We start from the raw sequence: 17,640 nt of genomic DNA, 5'->3' as shown, positions 1-17,640 counted from the left end.
CATCACTGCATCTGTATGAAACCGTATGTGAGTAAAAAAGAGTAGATTTAAGTGTGCAAAACATAAATATATTCTTGGAAGGTCACCCGTATAAGAGCTGATTCCTATTATCTATGTTCTTGAATATTTATTGTTCTCGAATATTTATCGTCCCTTAGTTCATTTTTAACTAAAACGTGATAAATAAAAAGGAATTGTTGGACTAGTATTTTTTCGATGACCTAACGTTTCGTGATAGAGAACAATGCGTGCTAATACTGGCGACAGAAAGAAATCGTCCGATTGGGTGGCTGTGAGCATGCATACAGACTCAGGCTAGCTTGGCCTGTCACTTAGGACTATTTTCTACTCTTGAACTATTAGTTGTTGTTTACAATATCGACATAATTTCTAAAATATAATTTTAACCAATAGTTTTTGTTAAAATATAAATACACTTTTAATGTATTTATATTTTTATAAAAATACTTGTTAAAAATTTATAAATTTGATTTAAATCTTGTCTAAAACGACAACTAATAGAACACTGGATGAGTACATATCTATGGAGGCAGACATATAAGATTAGAATGTATCATATCTATGGAGACAGACAAATAAGATTTGGATGTATCCATGTGTGTGAGTCCAGCCTTTTAGATGTAGCTAACTAAACACTCGTCAGGCTATAGTCAATGCATAAGAGTCTCGATCTCTTAATGCGACTAACCAAACATGCAGAGAGTAAACCTTCGTAGATACGAATCCAACCAATAAATCGAAGGAGGGAAAAAACTCCACTCCTTTCTTTTGACATCCCGGTGCCCCATAGGAGGCATGGAGATGTTATAAAGGAGATGCTATCACTATCATCTAATTCATTTGGATCTAGAATAATATAGCATGATCTAGAATAATATGATCATGAGATTAGAACTAGTTTGGAAACTCAAATTGTTTTAAGATTCCTATCTTTTTCAGGGAGAGCAATAGAGGGGGTGTGATTTAAATACAATATTTAGTTTTTAATGAGATGTTTTCTCTCCATTGGTTAGCTTCAAACTAGCCCTAAACGAAAGAATACTTCTATATTCAAGTTTAGCCCAACCGTAGCTGCCTTCGAGCATTTTCACTCAAGGAATAGAACGAAGTCATTCTATTTTCTAAGTATGGACCTGAGTCATTCCATTGTCATAATGGGGAACACAATTATTTTGTGGAAGAATACTTAAGCCACACTAAAGATCAACATTAATACTCCATCCGTCCTAATTTATAATTTATTTGACTTTTTAACAAGTCTAACCAGCTTGTGTTATACATTTTTTTTGAAAAAATGAAAAAATGAAAGTCATACTTAAAGTATATTATATGCTGAATGATAGCACAGTAAAAGCCAATAATTATTATGTTTTCTTAAATAAGATGAATATGTCAAATTTGATGTAAAAAAGTCAAACAAATTATAAATTAGAACAGAATGGATAATATAGACAACTATTGGTTGCAAGCATCTTAGACCACCAGTATAATGCATTGTCTGTTTATCCTCTCTCTTCTGTTCTCCCTTGTTCATATCAGTATTTAGCCTACGTCTTAGACCACCATGCTAAAATAGCAATGATCTCCTAAGCCGGCCTCCGACGGCTCCCGTGATGCTCCCCTTCCTTGGATTCTTAGTGTACTTTTAGTCACTTATTCCTCCAAATGGCTCCCCTTTGCTTCCCTCTCTTTTAGGGGAAAGAAAGAAACCCCCTCTAAATGTGTATTACAGTAATATAAATACTATAATATTTTTAATACTTTAAAAACTGATGAATAAAAGTCAATTAACTCAGTTAAAGTGTAAAAAGGAAACTGAATAGGGAAAATGGTTGGACATGAGCTAAAATAGGAGGAGAAATGAAAGAGTGTGATGCATTTAAAACTGAATAGATAGTACAGATAGAGATAGATGAGAAAGAAAATAGTTGAAATAATTATAAGACAGACTCCAACAAGTCTCGAAGGCATCCCCGTCCACCCTTGGTGGGACTAAGAGCATCTCTAAAAGCTTTCAGAAGTCTCTCCTAAATTAAGTTTTTTAGAAAAAAAATACAAAAACATGTCTCCAACATTTTCCCTAAAACGCTACCAATTTTTTCATAGTCCTTAAAACTTCCTTATTTGTAGTTACAAATGAGTGGTTTTTGTGTTTACCAGAAACAATATACCGTTTTAAAGGATCTGTTAGAGAAAGGATTAAAATCTATTCCCACTATTTTTTAAATGCCCTTAAAACTGATTTTGAGAAGTCATTTTCTAGAGAGCTATTGGAGATGCTCTAACGGAGATAGAGTGAAACCACCTGTGTAGGGGAGCTTAATATCCCCTATTTTTTAATTACTGTTTTAACTGTGAAATTAATTATTTTCTAGTTTAATTATCTTATAACAATGTGTCTATTGTACTATAAATATTATATATTTTTTAAAACCCTAAAAACAGATATATAAAAGTTAAATATCTCAGTTAAAGTGTATAGAAAAAGTATATAAGAGGCTGAACAGGAAAAGTAGTCGGAGAGAAGATGAAATAAAGAAAAAAAGGAGGTATTTATATATAGGAATAGAAAATAAGAAAAGGAGAAATTTGAGAGAGTGAATCGTTTGAGTTATAGCTAACGGTCACACGCACCACAAAACCCCGTTCCCCAATTCCCCGATCGACGCCCCTCTTATCACAGGAGGGCGGCGGGGCTGCTGTCGGCTACTCGGCTCCACGAGACCACGACTGGAGTTCGGCGAATCGACAGTAGGTGGAGGCGGGGCTCACGGCCGACGGAGCCTCTCACCAACGCCCAACGCCCAACGCCGGTTCCCTGGGTTGGGCTGGCCACTTGCTCCTCGCCGGCTGGGGCTGAGGTGTGGCCGGCGGCAGCTAGGAACAGCGACCTGCGCCAGTCGAAGCAACATTGCGTCAGGGAGCGGAAGACATGCGCGCCGTTGGTGAATGACAGCTTTGCATCACCTTCTCTGCCGCTCCCATTTCTCCCTCGAGGCAAGAAAAATAAATCCTAGGGTTTCTGCCTCCAATCCGCGGCCGATGCCTGACGCCAATGAGCTGGAAGCCGCCCGGCGCGTGGCGACCTTCACCTTGGCGGAGCTCTCTATCTCCTCTTCGACGTTGCCTCCTCGCTCCAACCTCCCGGCGCTCTTTCGCCGCTGCCTCCAGTTGCTGCCTCTTCTCAACGCTGGCGATCCAAAACTAGCCGCTCGATGCTGCCGCGGCCTCCTCGCTTCCGTTGGCGCCATCCTCTCTCGGGACCTCTCGCCCTCCCTCCTCCCTGCAATCGAGGTACCCGTTACAGCACCCTCTCTTCACTCGGTTGCGTCAATTTCTTTACCAATTGTTTATGAACTAGTTTCAAGTGCTGATTTCCCGTTCCACTGAAATGTACTGTGGGCGGATTGGTTTGGATAGTTAAACTTTCTTCCGGTTCGTGCAGGTCTTCACTGAGAGTGTTGTTTCTAGTGACCATTTGAGGAGCTGCTTGATTATAGCCAACTGTGCTGCACGTGAAGGATCAAGGATGTTCGCTGAGGCTGACCCATACGAGGATGAGCACATAATGCTTGAACTTGTGTGCCGCCACTTCATTTCATCATTACTGGACGAGGGGGCATTTGAGGTGTTTCTGAGTGCACTTTCTTGGTCGGGGAGGGCATTGCAGCGGACTCCAGAAATCAGCTTTCAGGGGGCTTTTGTGCTGGTTCAAAGGACCTACCTCTCTTTGCCGGCTGTTGTACAAGCACATCTTTTACTGCTCATGTCAAGATGCACCAGTGGTCAAAATCTTAACTCGCATATGCTAGCGTTTAGATATGCCATGAATCTTTATGTCAGATATTTACCGGCATTGCGTGTTTTCAACATAACCCGCAGTGCAATACCCCCACTGAATTATTTGGGCAAGAAAAGATCTTTTAGTTGTATCAAAGATAGCACTGATCAGAAACTCAGAAGTCAGATCTATCGTCTGCTTTCGTTTTGTGAATTGCACTGTGGTGATGATCTTCCTGTCAATGAGAGTGATATTGGTTGCATAATTGAAATGAACCAGCATATGTTTCTTGAAAAGTTCAGGCAAGAATGTATTGTGTTTGTGAAGGGTATATTGTCTAGTATCCTGTGCTGTGCAAAGCAAAAGGAGGTGAGTGAACCTGATACTGAGGTATCAGATGAGATTATTTGCCTTGCTGCAGCAACTAGGGTAATGGGCTCCTCAATTCTATACATCCTGCACAATAAAAATTATGAAGCAAACTGCAAGGAATACAATGTTATATGTGAAATTATCAGTTTGCTTGGGCAATATGGAACAGATGAGCTTCATAGATATGACCTCCTGGCTATTATTGGGGAGTCAGTGGAAAGTGAAAGTGCCTCAATGCTAATGTTGGCTCATTTTGCTAGCTTATCAACTTGTTGTTTAAGAAGAAGGCTTGGCTTTCTGTGGAAAGGTTGTATTATCATGATGATGATCGCCACAAATCTTATTGCTGAAGAGCAAAGTTGGGGTACATTTCATCTCCCTATGGATGTCTCCAAATATTCTCCAGTTTTCTGCAATACCGAAAAGGGGATTGTAGAGGTAGCGCTTGCCTATATCATATATTGATTCTTCCTGGTTCATATTTATTTTCCTTTTTTTCTTTTTGCATTATTTTATTTCTACAATTCCATTCAATTTGAGTACCATGTATGCAGGTTTCTGCTCGAACTAAAGAGATAATATTACGGTATAAAAGCATACATAAATCTCATAATAAAGGCAGGCGCTTTTATGATGATGGAATCAGGTAGGCTGTGCAACTACATTTTCAGTTATTGTAGCTTTAGGTCCACAATTGAGAAACCTGTCTTTGTTTTATGTCTTAATTTGGAAATGAAATCAGGAACAATATCTTCTACTTTCTCCATTCCAAAATATAAGATATCTTGGCTTTTCTAGCTACATAACTTTTAATATGCACTTAGATATACACCATGTCTAGATACATAATAGAAGCATTGTATATAGAAAAGGCAATAAAGTCTTATAATTTGGAATGGAGTAGTAGTATTTACCTTAGCTTCTTTCTATTGGCATTTCTGTTACATGTAAGTTTTTACTTTTTTGTGTGAACTGGAAGTTAATCCTTAGGGAAAAGATATCTTTTTGAGGTTGCATTAGTAATGCTTTGATATAAAAAAATGGCATGGATGCGCTTGAACAGAAAACTTTGTAGATAATAGAATATTAACAGGTTAAAGAAACTTTGATGGCAAAGATAATACATGCTCCATCTGTTACTAAACTGTATTATTTATTGAAACTGAAAATTTTGACCAGTGATATATGCTAAGTGCATGCACAATGGTTCCACATCATCCATCTCATAACCTTGCAGTTTGGCTAAGTCTTAGTTGGATGTGGGTATGAGGGAAAGAGGTCTTCTCTTAGAGATTTGCGGTGCTTTCCAGTTCTTGCAAAGTTACATCTATTCAATGGAAGCACATTACTAGATTTAAATCTTGTAGACCCATGACATTATATTTTTGCATATTTTCTCTCCCAAAATATTTGCACGCCCATCTAGGATGATGCTGAGCAGATATGTGTAGCCGCCAAATTACGATACTGCCCCTATAAAAAGGCTTTGACATGCCTGCACAGGTGCAACAGCAGCGGCTTGGAAGTTGCGGTGCAGAACTCATGAACAGAGTGCATGGGAGCTTTCTGTACTCCCCTGGACGGAGGGATAAGACTGTTGGTTATTTTTTGAGAGAGAAGTTAATTTTTTTTACATATTTTGTTGGTCTCATGCTGATGGACTGGTGGGAGGCAAGAGTAGTAGTGCTGCACGTTGGATCTCCCAAACCTATATCACCTACTATGTGACCTTTTATTTTGGGACAAAATTTGAATTATAGAATTGCAAATATTTAGGACAGAGGGAGTAAGTTAATACCCTATTAATAATATTAAAAACAATTGCGCATGTCTCATTTCTTCCCCCCTTTGACCAGTAGTTAACGAATTCCTGGTGACTATTGGTGGGTGTATAGCAATTTTAATCGATAAAAGATGCAACATTGATATTAAGACCAGAATGCTGGATAAATTCCATTGAAATGTATATTATAATTTTTTTTGAAGAAACTGACTATAGGAATGTCAAAAGGACAAGTAGAAGATGGTAGTATGCATCAGTTGCTTACCACTATTATTTCCATCTTGTGATATGTAGTCAAGACCAATTTAAATCCTGCTACCAAATTTGATCAGAGTGAGTTCCTATAGATCAAATTGATGATGGTGGACTGTTCTATCGTTCTCATCCAGACACTTTTTTAACATGTCAGACTAATACTAGTTTCATGCGTCCCTTGACCTCTTGTTCACGTGCCTATTAGCTTCTAATAATTGTTTAGTTTGAATTATGTTATCTCGTTGCAGTTTGGGCGCTCCTGAGGAATGCAATTCCAGAGTTGGAAAGCCTGCCGGTCAAAGGTTTTTTGAGTGTCATCCTGAATATTCACGAAAGTCGTGGGCTGATATACTGGATTATGTTGAATGTGAAGAAGGAAAAGATTATTCAAATGCCTTGAAGCAACTCCAAAAGTTTAAGAAGTTTAAATATAGAAAATGGTTCGACAAGAGACAATCTAAACGGCAGTGTATCATGGATACTTTGGGACTCAAGTCAAGGAGCTAGTGTGGTGAGAGCATCTCAATCACCAGGTCGGGTTCGAAGCAGCATCTCCATTTTTTAGAGAGAAAGGTTTGCCCCGATTTCTCCTCCTAGGAGTTCTCACTCAGGTGGGACTGTGGGAGCCTCGGGCACTAGATCAGTCGCCTCTAAAGTCAAGAAGCTAGTGTGGCGAATCTAGTTTTTTAGAGAGAAACGTCGTCGCGATTCACCAAGGAAGCATGCTGTTTGGCTGGAGTGGATCGAGGCCACTTGCCTTATGCGTGAATCTTGATTCCTGACTTATGCATGAATCTTGATTTGTGGCTTAATGTTAGATTTTAATTCTAGCATATCCTAACTTGTAGTGTGCTAAAAAGCAGCTTTGTTGTTGTCGAAGCGAGGATATTAAAATCTGGTTCCACCGGCGGCTCTTTGTATCCCCTAGATGCTTTCCTGAGAGAAAATGGGTAAATATCGGTATGCTATTAAACGAGCCTGTTTTCGCTTGTGTTTTGCTAAACATCCAGCACTGTCAAAGGATGCAAAGCGAGTAACGCATGAATCTGACTAGACGAGCTTTTACTTTGAAAAATACTTGTATTTGGATTGATGGCCGTCCAAGTTTTTGGTGTTGGGTTCGGTGCAACGCTATCTTTACTTTCTTTGTGGGTCAACCCTGTGCGAGGCAGGGAGATTGAGTAGCGTTGCAAAAAGGAGAGAAACCCTTGAGAAAACGTTTTTAAGAAAGACTGTGATGTTTGGTTCGGTGCTTCACTTGCCATAACTTGCCATAGTTTGCCACGTCTAAGATTAGACTTGTTTAATAGAGTTAGACGTGAGTTTAGTTTGTAGCCACAGTTGTAGTAAGATTTTTTTTCCTTCTGTGTAGGTCATAGAGGTGCAAATGGTATGAATATTACGTGTCGATATTCGAAGTTCGATCCATCTAAGAGGACTGAGATCCAATCCGTATCTAAGTTCGAATACTTAGTATCTAATCCGTATCCAATTTTTGTATCTGTATTCTCAAAGTAGGATATTTAAGACGCTGATATCCATTCAAACCTTATCTGATACAATTTAATAATATATGTATCCGAAATACTTGGTATCTGATCCGTATCCAATCTTTGTATCCGTATTCTCAAAGTTGGATATTTAAGATGCTGATATCTATTCAAACCTTATCTGATACAATTTAATAATATCTGTATCCGATCCATATCAAAGAGAAAATATGAAAACAAATATAAAACGAGTAATATATGTTCATATCTGATCTGATTACACATAAAGTGTGGTAAGATTATCTTAGGTTTGTCTAAGATATGGCACATAATTTGAATATTTGACCTTAGGTAAGTGAGGTAGAAAATGTGTGGCAATTATTGTCACTTTAGTCATGCAACTAAACATGCCTTAACTCATGTGATTAAGTTGGTAGAACATTTAGAAGTTGGCTTCTTTTTTAAAATAGGCTAAACACATAAAACAAAACATATATGCTCCGCTGCGTGCCTCTCCCTGCCTCGCACCGAACCCAACACCAAAAACCGCTGGTCCACGGTGAACGCATCCCAAGACATTCTTGGGGACCCATGTGTCAGTCAATGAACACCGCAGAAGCCACGGTGCGCCTATCCCAGCACGCCACTATTTGACAAGCAAATCAGGCTGCAGCTTTAGGGCCCCTTTGGTAGAGCTTATTTTTCAGCTTCGGCTCTGGCTCATGCAAAAGTTGTGCCAAACACCTCTTTTTCAAATGCCTTCACCAGTGAAGTGCTTTTCCAAAATGAACTAGAGGGCATGAGCCAAAAAAGTGGCTCACCCGGCTTCAGCTCACGTCATTTTTGCACAATAGCCCTCCCACCAGTCCAAATTTTTTTTTGGTCCTGTCCTCAATCTCTAGCCACGTACAAGAGAGATCTATAAAAAGTAAACTATACAAAGGTCTTTCTGAAAACAATCTATAAGCCGTTTTGCCAAATGATTTTTCAGAATGGCTTTGGCTCATCTAAAGAATGACTTCACCTCGTGAGTCAGAGCTAAAGCCGTTTTTGCAGAAGCCAGAGCCCTGTCAGAGGAGCCCTTAGTAGCACTTGCATCCCAGAGAATTGCATAATTGCCCATCAAAAAAGAAGACGTAATTGCGCAAAAGCCTTTTTCCGAGATCGGCGAAACAAATCGCTGTAAAACCCAGCCTGCTAATCGCCCCACTAGGAGTAGTAGGAGGACTCTCCGAGGTCCGAGCGGGGTAGGCAGGTGTCCGAAACGGATCACCAAACCCCGCCGGCGCAGCCGAGAGATCCGACGTCGCCGCGATCCATGGCCGCCTCGACGGCGGCGGCGCGGCGTCTCCTCCTCGCCCTCGCCGTCCTCGCCGCCTGCCTCGGCTCGGCGCCGCACGGGGCCGTCGCGCTCCGCTCGCTCGGCGTCGGGGGCGCCAAGGCGGCCGACGGGGACGCGGCCGTGGACCTCGACGCGTCCAACTTCACCGCCTTCCTCCAGACTTCGCCGGAGTCGTTCGCGGTCGTCGAGTTCTTCGCCCACTGGTCGACCCCTCGTCTCTGACTTCGTTCATTCGTTTTTTTTACCCTTTTGGTTCCCGTTGATTCGATGCGGCCGGCCTCGTTCCAAATCTCTCGGCGCGTTAGTCTCCGAGTCGCGGAAGTTGAGATCGTACGATATGTGGGAATTGAGATATTTGAATCTGTGACTCGAAATCCAAGTGATTATTTCGTCTCAGCTATGGTGTGGGCGACACCTGAATAATATAGCTCCAGCGATTTTTTGTGTTTTTTGGGAATGCTAGGATTGTTTGTTAGTGTAAGCTGAGGTCTATCGGGTGGTTGGGTGCACGGCTCAATCCGATTAGAGTGTTGCTGCCGAGCTTCACTGGTGCAGTGACATCTACAAGCGCAAATATGAAGTCAAAAGGACGTACAAAATGGATCTCTGCGACCATCTCTTATTGGGTATGAGGAACTTTATGGCTTAGTAGTCCCTCCTTGTTGCAGCCTCCGCAACTATTGAAGATTTGCAGTAATTATGTCGACACCTGCGATATAGGCATTTAGATTTTCTACTATGGATGTGGCCGGAGCAACATGTTAAATTGTACGTTTGGTCAAAAACAATTTCCTCAACTATGTGCTATATGCATATGCTTGTCTGTAGACCTGTACCACATGTGACGTGCTCATCGAGTCTTACTTTACTTCATCGTTATCGTTTCTTTCTGAAGTTGTACTAAAGTGTCTGCTACATAGGAGGTAATTTAATGTGTATGCAACCTTGGAATGCATTTGTGCGTTTCTGGTATAGAGTGGTGCAGCTTGGTAAAGTTGTGGCAAGGTGGTGTGAAGTGGTCAGTGTTGATGTTCCAATCCAACGGGACACCACATTTAGTTGTCTAGTTGTTTTTATGTTGCTAGGCTGTTAGGGTTGCTTGACCCTACCGGGTTCATGGTTGCTCTGTTGTATTTATCCAGTCTGGATTTTCTTTTTAATATAATCGGCAGCTCTTCTGACTGATTCGTTTAAAAAACCCTTGGAACGATCTCAAACTTGTTGTGTCTCAATCCAAAATTCACACTCTAGAATCTATATTTGCCTGTCAAATTGCTTTGAAATTAAGTTCATGTGGATAATAATGTATTCAATTTGTCCCCTCCCTGATAGTGCTAGAGCACCTGTAGCTAGGGCCTAGGGATGAAAACCGAAACTGAAAATCCCGAAATCAGAGCCTCGGAACCATGCCGTTTCCATAAAGACTATCATTTCCAAAAAAATACCGTATTTTAAAATTTGAATTTCAAATATCTGTCAACATCATATTGTAGTCGACAATATGTAGATTAATTACAAAGCCGGGTAAATTTCCGATCGACCGGCAATCGTTTCGTATAGACGATACCATTTCCGACTGCTTTTGTTGGTTTGGACCCGGTATTTGCAGTGGTCCGCCAGCCCAAAAGCTCATGGTCACCCCAGGTTATGATGCGGCCCTATGGGATGAAGCTGGGGTTCAGAGGCTTTCTTGGTCTGGTTGATTGAATTTCTTCTTAGTTAAATAACGTGAGGTAGTATTTCCCCACCGACTGAGTTTTTAAATAATATATTCAATTTATTATGTTTTATTTAGAAGTCATCAATCAAAGATATGGCTGTGAAGTGGTGTTGGCTATAAGTCTATTCTACCATGCTACAGTAGTACAGTATATAATTCTCTGTACCCCGAGGGTTCTCACTTACTGAAGAACTTTTGCAGTTGAATAAAATGCTAGACTGCCAGTTGCCATTTCTGGACTTATTTTTCTTATTATTGAGGCGTGGGCTAACATTATCCAATAGTTTCTCGATCGACCGATGACCACCGCTTGTTGCCAACTTTTATTGCAATAAAGTCTTGAGATTTTCTTCTCTCCATCTATTTCCTGCTTACGTCATTTCAATGTATTGTTGTACTGCTATTAACTTGAATGACTGCCATGTTTGCTCAGGTGTCCTGCCTGCAGAAACTACAAGGTATGTAACCGGCAGTAGACTCTACTATGATCTGAACTGCAATTCATGCTGATCTCGTTTCCTCTTTATATACAGCCTCACTATGAGAGGGTTGCAAAACTTTTCAATGGCCCAGATGCTGCACATCCAGGGACTGTTGTGATGGCACGAGTTGATTGTGCATCAAAGGTATAGTAGCTCCAGTGAATAGTGATTTTTTGTTTTCAATTTCTTTGATCTAAACAACTAAGAACTTTGAAAGGGTTTTTTTTCTGTGATCGAATCTAACTGTTAACTTGATAATGTTATTCCTTATAGAATTATTTAATCTTCTGTTCCCCTTTTATTATATCTAAAACAATAGAAAGAAATTCTCTCTCTCTCTCTCTCTCTAGCATTAATAGGGTTTGTTTGAATGGAATTCTGTCAGGCTGGCATTGCCTGGCCAGGCAGCCTTTTCCAGCCACCATCCAAACATACTAGTGCTGAATTTGATTTAGTTTAGTTTCAGTGTTATGTCAGAAGACGATGAAGCTGGTAAATAATGAAAACATGTTGTGGTTTGCATTGGCATGCAGTGATGCCTTATTTCTTTTGAATGTTCGACAGCACAGGTGAACGTGGATCTTTGCAACAAATTCTCTGTTGACCATTATCCTTACCTGGTGTGGGGTCCGCCAACAAAATTCAATTTGGCTCAGTGGAAACCAAAGCAAGAGAATAGTGAATTGGAACTAATTGATGATGGAAGAACAGCAGATCGGTTACTGAAATGGATAAATAAGAAGATGGGAAGGTTAGTTGCCACCTATTATGCTTTAGTACACAATTTCATATCAAATCAGCAACTGCTTTTACATCTGTTCTTGCATTTCTCTTTTATTGCCTGTGTTTATCTGGAAGTATGCTGGTGGATTGGTTTGGCCCTAATTCTGTTATGGTTTGAATTACTTTAGGACTTAGTTTAATGTAAGCATGTAACCATTATATACATGCTTTATTTTTACTGATACAGCCATCGAATCGTCTTTTTTTGCAGCTCATTCAATTTAGACGACAAAAAGTATGAGAATGAAAGTATGCACCCAAAAAATACTTCAGATCCTGAACAGGTGCAGTTGCATACTGTTTTACTTGAGTAAATTTCCATGAGATCTACGAAAAGATTCAGTCCTTATGAAGCACTATTTACTAATAATTTTATGCTGATAGATTGTTCGAGCAATTTATGACGTTGAGGAAGCTACATCTCATGCATTGCAGATAATTTTGGAGCACAAGGTTTGAGTGAAATGATCAAAACTTCCAACTAATGTGCTGTCTGCACCTCTTTTTATGATTATTGCTAATGTTACCTGCAACTGTAGATGATCAAACCAGACACTCGTGACTCGCTTATTAGCTTTTTACAAATTTTGGTGGCTCATCATCCATCAAAGAGGTATGGAGGTGAATTTTTGAGATACTAGTGCCAATGCATAGCTGTGCTGTATTATGCATCATTTGTTTATTGTTTAGGTGTCGAAGAGGATCTGCTGAGCTACTTATTGACTTTGATGATCACTGGCATACAAACCTCTCATTAAGTTTGGAAGACAGTACTACACTGTTGAAAGGTGCAGGAGAGAAAGTATGTGGAAATGGAGTGCCACGTGGATACTGGGTATGCCAAAATTTTCAGTCAGTCAGTCTGCATGTATAATTAATAATGCTATCGCCCCCTCCCCTCTGCAATAACCCTTAAACATCATAATCCACACTATGATTTTGAACCATTTCTTTAATTGCTTTTGGCTACATCTTTTTGCGTTGAATGTTTAAGGAATTCAAATCTCTCCCTTGCAATTGTTACTTTGAGTTTACATTTGTTTTCTTTGTACTTGTGTTGCAGATTTTCTGCCGAGGAAGTAAAAAGGAAACAAGAGGATTTAGGTGATTTCTGCGCTCTATATTTTATTGGAAACGTGCAAAATTTATTTGATATTCTTTCTGAGACTTCATTGAGAAGCTCAATATCACATGAAATTTACATTTGCTTCTGTATCAGCTGTGGCCTATGGGTTTTGCTGCATTCACTAACTGTCCGAATCGGAGATGGAGAGAGCCAAACAACATTTACATCAATTTGTGATTTCATCCACAATTTCTTCATATGTGAGGAATGCCGCACACACTTCTATGAAATGTGTTCAAGGTTTGGAAAAACTACTCTAGCCATATATTGCCACAGAAATCAACTGCATGTTTAATAGTTACCGTTCACCTGTAGTGTATCAGTCCCCTTCAAATCTGCCCGTGACCTTGCCCTCTGGCTATGGACCGCGCATAACAAAGTTAACGAGAGGTTGATGAAAGAAGAAAAGGAGTTAGACAATGCTGATCCTTCATTTCCTAAGATCATATGGCCTCCAAAGCAACTCTGTCCATTGTGCTACCGTTCTTCTAGTAGGACGGCTGATGGAGCCATGCAGGTTGAGTGGAATGAAGATGAAGTATTCAATTTCTTGGTTAACTACTACGGGAAGATGCTTGTATCATCCTACAGGGAGACCTCCATGCAGTCCTTTCAAGTAGCCTCAATTTCTGACGATTCTTCCGCATCCAGTGCCGCAACAGTACCTATTGGAGCTGCCCTGGGTATCGCCCTTGCTAGCTGTACATTTGGGGCGCTAGCATGCTTCTGGAGGACCCAACAGAAGAACAGAAAGTACTACCATTTACGTTCTTTAAAGAAAATTTGACTAAACATTTTAGGTTCGTAGGATTCCATTACTAATCCGAGCCTTGTAGATTCATATCATAGAGAAGTGATTAGGGTCTTTTTGTCTCCTTTGTTCATTTCACAGGCAAAGAAAGAACTGGAACTGAATATCTTGCACCACTTGCAAACCCTAAACTGCATGTCTGCATCAGAAGTAGCCTCCGTGAGTGTAAATTTTCTGGACCGGTTATCTTGACGATGGGCCCAAAAGAGTCGAAAACAGATGAAAAACATACAGAGTAGATTTAGTAGTGCTGAGTCACGTGGTAGTGTTGCGCGACGGCGCGAACTTTGTTGCAACAGGTAATACAGATTGAACGTGTAAACTCTGCCCTTAACATGTTTCTCGGATACCTTTACCTGGTTATCGATGTAATATTATCAATTTAATGAGTGAAAACGCTGTGCCTTACTTTATTGCTGAGCTGAAACTTCATCGATGTTGTATCTGTCATCCTAATGGTTGCCGTACTACGTCCAGTCGAAAAAGGATGTAAATGCCATTTCTTGGCAAATTTTTATGTAAGAAAATATTGATAATTGTGACGCGTCATAAATAACACTAGATAAATGACCAACTTTAGTTTTTATGATAAATCTATTTAGAAATACAAATGTTGCTACTGTTTCCTATAAGTTGATCAAAATTTAGAATGTCAATCAGTCAATACCTTAGTTCTGGTGAAACATGTATATGTATTTTTTTCATGTTGAAAATACATGTTTCAGAGATAATTTTAACTTGAACAATATTATTATTATTAAGTAAATTAGAATAAGATCACATTGAACGATGTTTTGCGAAATTTCACAGGATTTACAAATATGAAATATACCTTGGCCGCTAAAACTGAGTATCTCGGTTGAGTGACCAACATATGTTTCTTGGAAGTTTCATAGCTCAGACCCGCCCCATGAGGCCATGAGCCCATGACTACGCCCAGTGCACAAACCTGTGGAGCTCTGAATTTGCCTTACCTCTGATTCAACTTCATCCGAAGAAAGTGGTGGTCACGTACAGTGGTCTCTAACTCTCTATAGAATGCTGCTGGGAGCAGTTAAATAAGGTACTGCTACTACTACTATGTACAGGTGCAGTCAAAGCTGTTCTGAAGCTACGATTACAGCCAAGTCATCTTCCATATCATATTCGCTGGCACGTCACGTCACACCTGAAGCTCAGTCGTTCGTCGAAGGATCAACACAATTCTGGACGACAGCACAGCAAGAACACCAGGATGGATGGCCATGGCCAGCCTGCTACTGAATGCTGATGACATGCTGCTGCGGCTGCGTCCGCTCCTCTGCCGCATGATCTGAAGCCTGGCCGTGCACAACCTGCACACCGCCAGTCACGCCTCAGCTTGAAACTGCATGTACGGTCATCTTGCAGCATGACCTTTCGTAAAAAGATCCAGACAAACCTGCCGATGCCGGCGTCGGTGCAGCAGCTCGGTAACCGCCACCAGTATGATGTAGACCGGAATGACGATGGCCGCGGTTCTAAGCATCAGCAGCTGTTTTTTTTCCCAAGGAGGATGATTTGTGCTAGGTAGGTTAGACAAGCATCCACATGCGACGCACCTAGGTTTGCAAGGATGTGTTGTGATCCAGAGCCTTACCGTGACCACTGCAACGGTGTAGGCGTCTTGGTCACCCAGGAAGACGGAGACGGCGTCGCGGAAGACGAGGAGGACCATCAGCTGAATGAAGGGTGGACGTTTCAGAATGTCAACTCTTCTTTCTTTTGGACGAACAGGAAACCGGCCATGTACTGAACTGTACTTACAGCGATGGCGATTATGCGACAGCATAGTACGCCGGTAGGATCCGGCGTTTGGTCGTGTCCGTAGCCTGTCGACGTAGCGGAGTGATCCGCGTTCTGCATCGGCCGTGCTTGGATGTAGCCAGGAGCACTGCAGGTTGAGAAACGAGATAGATGGATGGATGGATGGATGGGTATACAATGCACTCCTGGTTAGCGGTCAGATTCGTTCTTGCGATAACAAGCCAAGTCCCAAGGCACCTACCTGAAGAAAAACGTGTTTCTTCCGCGCTGAAACAGCTTTGAAGAGGCAGTGTAGTTTGGCACAAATTGCTGCACGGCCGTGGATCACAAGATAGCAGTCAGTTTAGTTTCCTTTTTCTTTCTTTTTTTTTTCTTTTGGATGTGAAACACTATCTCAGCACTAGATTAGGATTTCACCTGCAAGCATATCTCACACACGGTGTCTCCCTTCTCGTCACACCACCGCTGAATGCATCTGCGATGGGCGTACTGCAACAGAACACATTATATTAACCCTCCGAAGTTCGAATTCCTGGAACTTTTCTCCCCTCGCTCCTCCAAAAACAATTGCTGAAACGGACTAGGATCGGATAAGCATGACGGCCGATGACGCGTTGTACCTTCAAGCTTCCCTTGCAGGAGCAAGGAGCCTCCATGCAGGCCTCGTCGCCGTCCTCCTGACAGATCCTGCACTCTACCAGCACACCGCTCGCCGGCCCCTCGTCTTGGGCAGACACACCGCGCGCAGCCGACGTGGTGGTAGAGGGCACGGCAGAGACGTCGTCGTCAGTGGCGGACCGAAGACTGGGCTCCGCGAGCGACCGGCCCGCCATCACCGCGGAGCGGCCTGCCGTCGTCGATCCCGGGAAGGAAGCTCGAGACGACGAACCGCCCGAGCGTAAGAATGGTAATGAAGACGGATGCAGACGGAATGGAAGGGGGCGGGGAAGAAGGGCAGCGCCAGCGGCGGGCAGGCTGAAGGGGAAGGCTTGCGGCGAGGGATTTGGATATCTGAAGCGCCGAGAGAATGCCGCAGGGAAGCAAGAGATGGAGTAGGCGGCTAGGCGCCTCTTTGGCACTGCTGAGTGCTGACAGTTGCTTGCTTCTCAAACATCTTACAACAAAATCGTTGGTGCATGCAGCGAACAAGGCACCGCCGGGGAATTCGGCGGCAAACCGATCGAGTGTTGATTGCTGCCTTAATAAATAAAGATATTCTTTCCCCACTAAAACACAAACAAGTTATAGTTAGAGAAATAATGGAGCCATACCATATCATTGCTCTAAGCGTTGTTCAAGCAAGCATTGTTCTGGTATCCGAATTACAACAAAATCGCATTAGCATTTTTGTATCCTGTTGATGCTGATAGGCTGGTATCCGGTATCCTCTTTCGCTTGTCGGTTTGTCATAAACCATGCGATTCTGGTTTGGTTTAGGGGTGGGGAAGTTGACAAGGGAAGAAAAGAAAGGTGTTGCATCATATGGATTAGAGCTCTGATGATACCTGCAGTCTCACCTTTCGTACACGTTTCCATGTCTTGTTACCAATATGTGGGGTCCTCCCCTCCTTAGTCATGCATGTTTCACGAGATGGTCGTCAGTAAAAAGCCATCCTAGTTTTGGAAATAATAGCTCACATTTTCAAAATTTAAACATTGGTAATATGCATGACTTGTTTTTTTTCTTCTTCGAGCCAACAGTGTTTTGCTCCCAATTACACGAAATTAGTTCATTGCTTGCCAGCTGTTCATTGCTCCCAGTTACACGGATTGTGATTTCATCATCTTTTTTTATATATATTTTGCTTCATCATTAGCTGTTCTACAACATGTTGGCGCATGACGGTTCCCCTATCAAAACAAAAACGAAGACTGATGTTTCTGTTCAG

At 41.6% G+C, this 17,640-nt stretch overlaps 3 protein-coding genes across 6 annotated transcripts; 2 read left to right on the top strand and 1 right to left on the bottom strand.

Moving 5' to 3' along the window:
- Window positions 1-2,580: 2,580 nt before the first annotated feature.
- On the top strand, window positions 2,581-7,215 carry LOC103630700 (uncharacterized). Of its 3 annotated transcripts, none has more exons than XM_008651755.4 (4): window positions 2,581-3,315; window positions 3,467-4,612; window positions 4,729-4,820; window positions 6,461-7,209. In XM_008651755.4, the coding sequence occupies exons 1-4, from the start codon at window positions 2,971-2,973 to the stop codon at window positions 6,717-6,719; spliced, it is 1,842 nt and encodes a 613-aa protein (XP_008649977.1). In that variant the 5' UTR covers window positions 2,581-2,970; the 3' UTR covers window positions 6,720-7,209. The 3 variants fall into 3 exon arrangements, with proteins under 3 accessions (XP_008649977.1, XP_020395234.1, XP_008649979.1); XM_020539645.3 differs by having other exon boundaries at window positions 2,613-3,315; window positions 6,436-7,215; XM_008651757.4 differs by having other exon boundaries at window positions 2,613-3,315; window positions 5,678-7,215.
- A 1,588-nt stretch (window positions 7,216-8,803) lies between these two features.
- Window positions 8,804-14,379, top strand: LOC606424 (thiol oxidoreductase 1). 2 transcript variants are annotated; one of them, XM_008650101.3, is made up of 12 exons: window positions 8,804-9,247; window positions 11,198-11,222; window positions 11,298-11,390; window positions 11,816-11,997; window positions 12,241-12,313; window positions 12,414-12,482; window positions 12,569-12,642; window positions 12,720-12,864; window positions 13,093-13,133; window positions 13,249-13,395; window positions 13,471-13,955; window positions 14,048-14,379. In XM_008650101.3, exons 1-11 carry the CDS (start codon window positions 9,021-9,023, stop codon window positions 13,940-13,942), a joined length of 1,548 nt encoding a protein of 515 aa, XP_008648323.1. In that variant the 5' UTR covers window positions 8,804-9,020; the 3' UTR covers window positions 13,943-13,955; window positions 14,048-14,379.
- A 417-nt stretch (window positions 14,380-14,796) lies between these two features.
- LOC100193856 (RING/FYVE/PHD zinc finger superfamily protein) lies at window positions 14,797-16,779 on the bottom strand. The gene is made up of 7 exons (NM_001138937.1): window positions 16,372-16,779; window positions 16,169-16,240; window positions 15,993-16,060; window positions 15,752-15,878; window positions 15,585-15,665; window positions 15,387-15,479; window positions 14,797-15,300 (listed from the first exon to the last, which is right to left on the bottom strand). The coding sequence occupies exons 1-7, from the start codon at window positions 16,582-16,584 to the stop codon at window positions 15,223-15,225; spliced, it is 732 nt and encodes a 243-aa protein (NP_001132409.1). The 5' UTR covers window positions 16,585-16,779; the 3' UTR covers window positions 14,797-15,222.
- Window positions 16,780-17,640: the final 861 nt, after the last annotated feature.

Source organism: Zea mays, chromosome 6, assembly GCF_902167145.1.
Source record: "Zea mays cultivar B73 chromosome 6, Zm-B73-REFERENCE-NAM-5.0, whole genome shotgun sequence".
Taxonomy (NCBI): Eukaryota; Viridiplantae; Streptophyta; class Magnoliopsida; order Poales; family Poaceae; genus Zea; species Zea mays.
The sequence above is the reverse complement of the archived record's forward strand: the minus strand, read 5'-3'. Positions and strand labels throughout refer to the sequence as shown.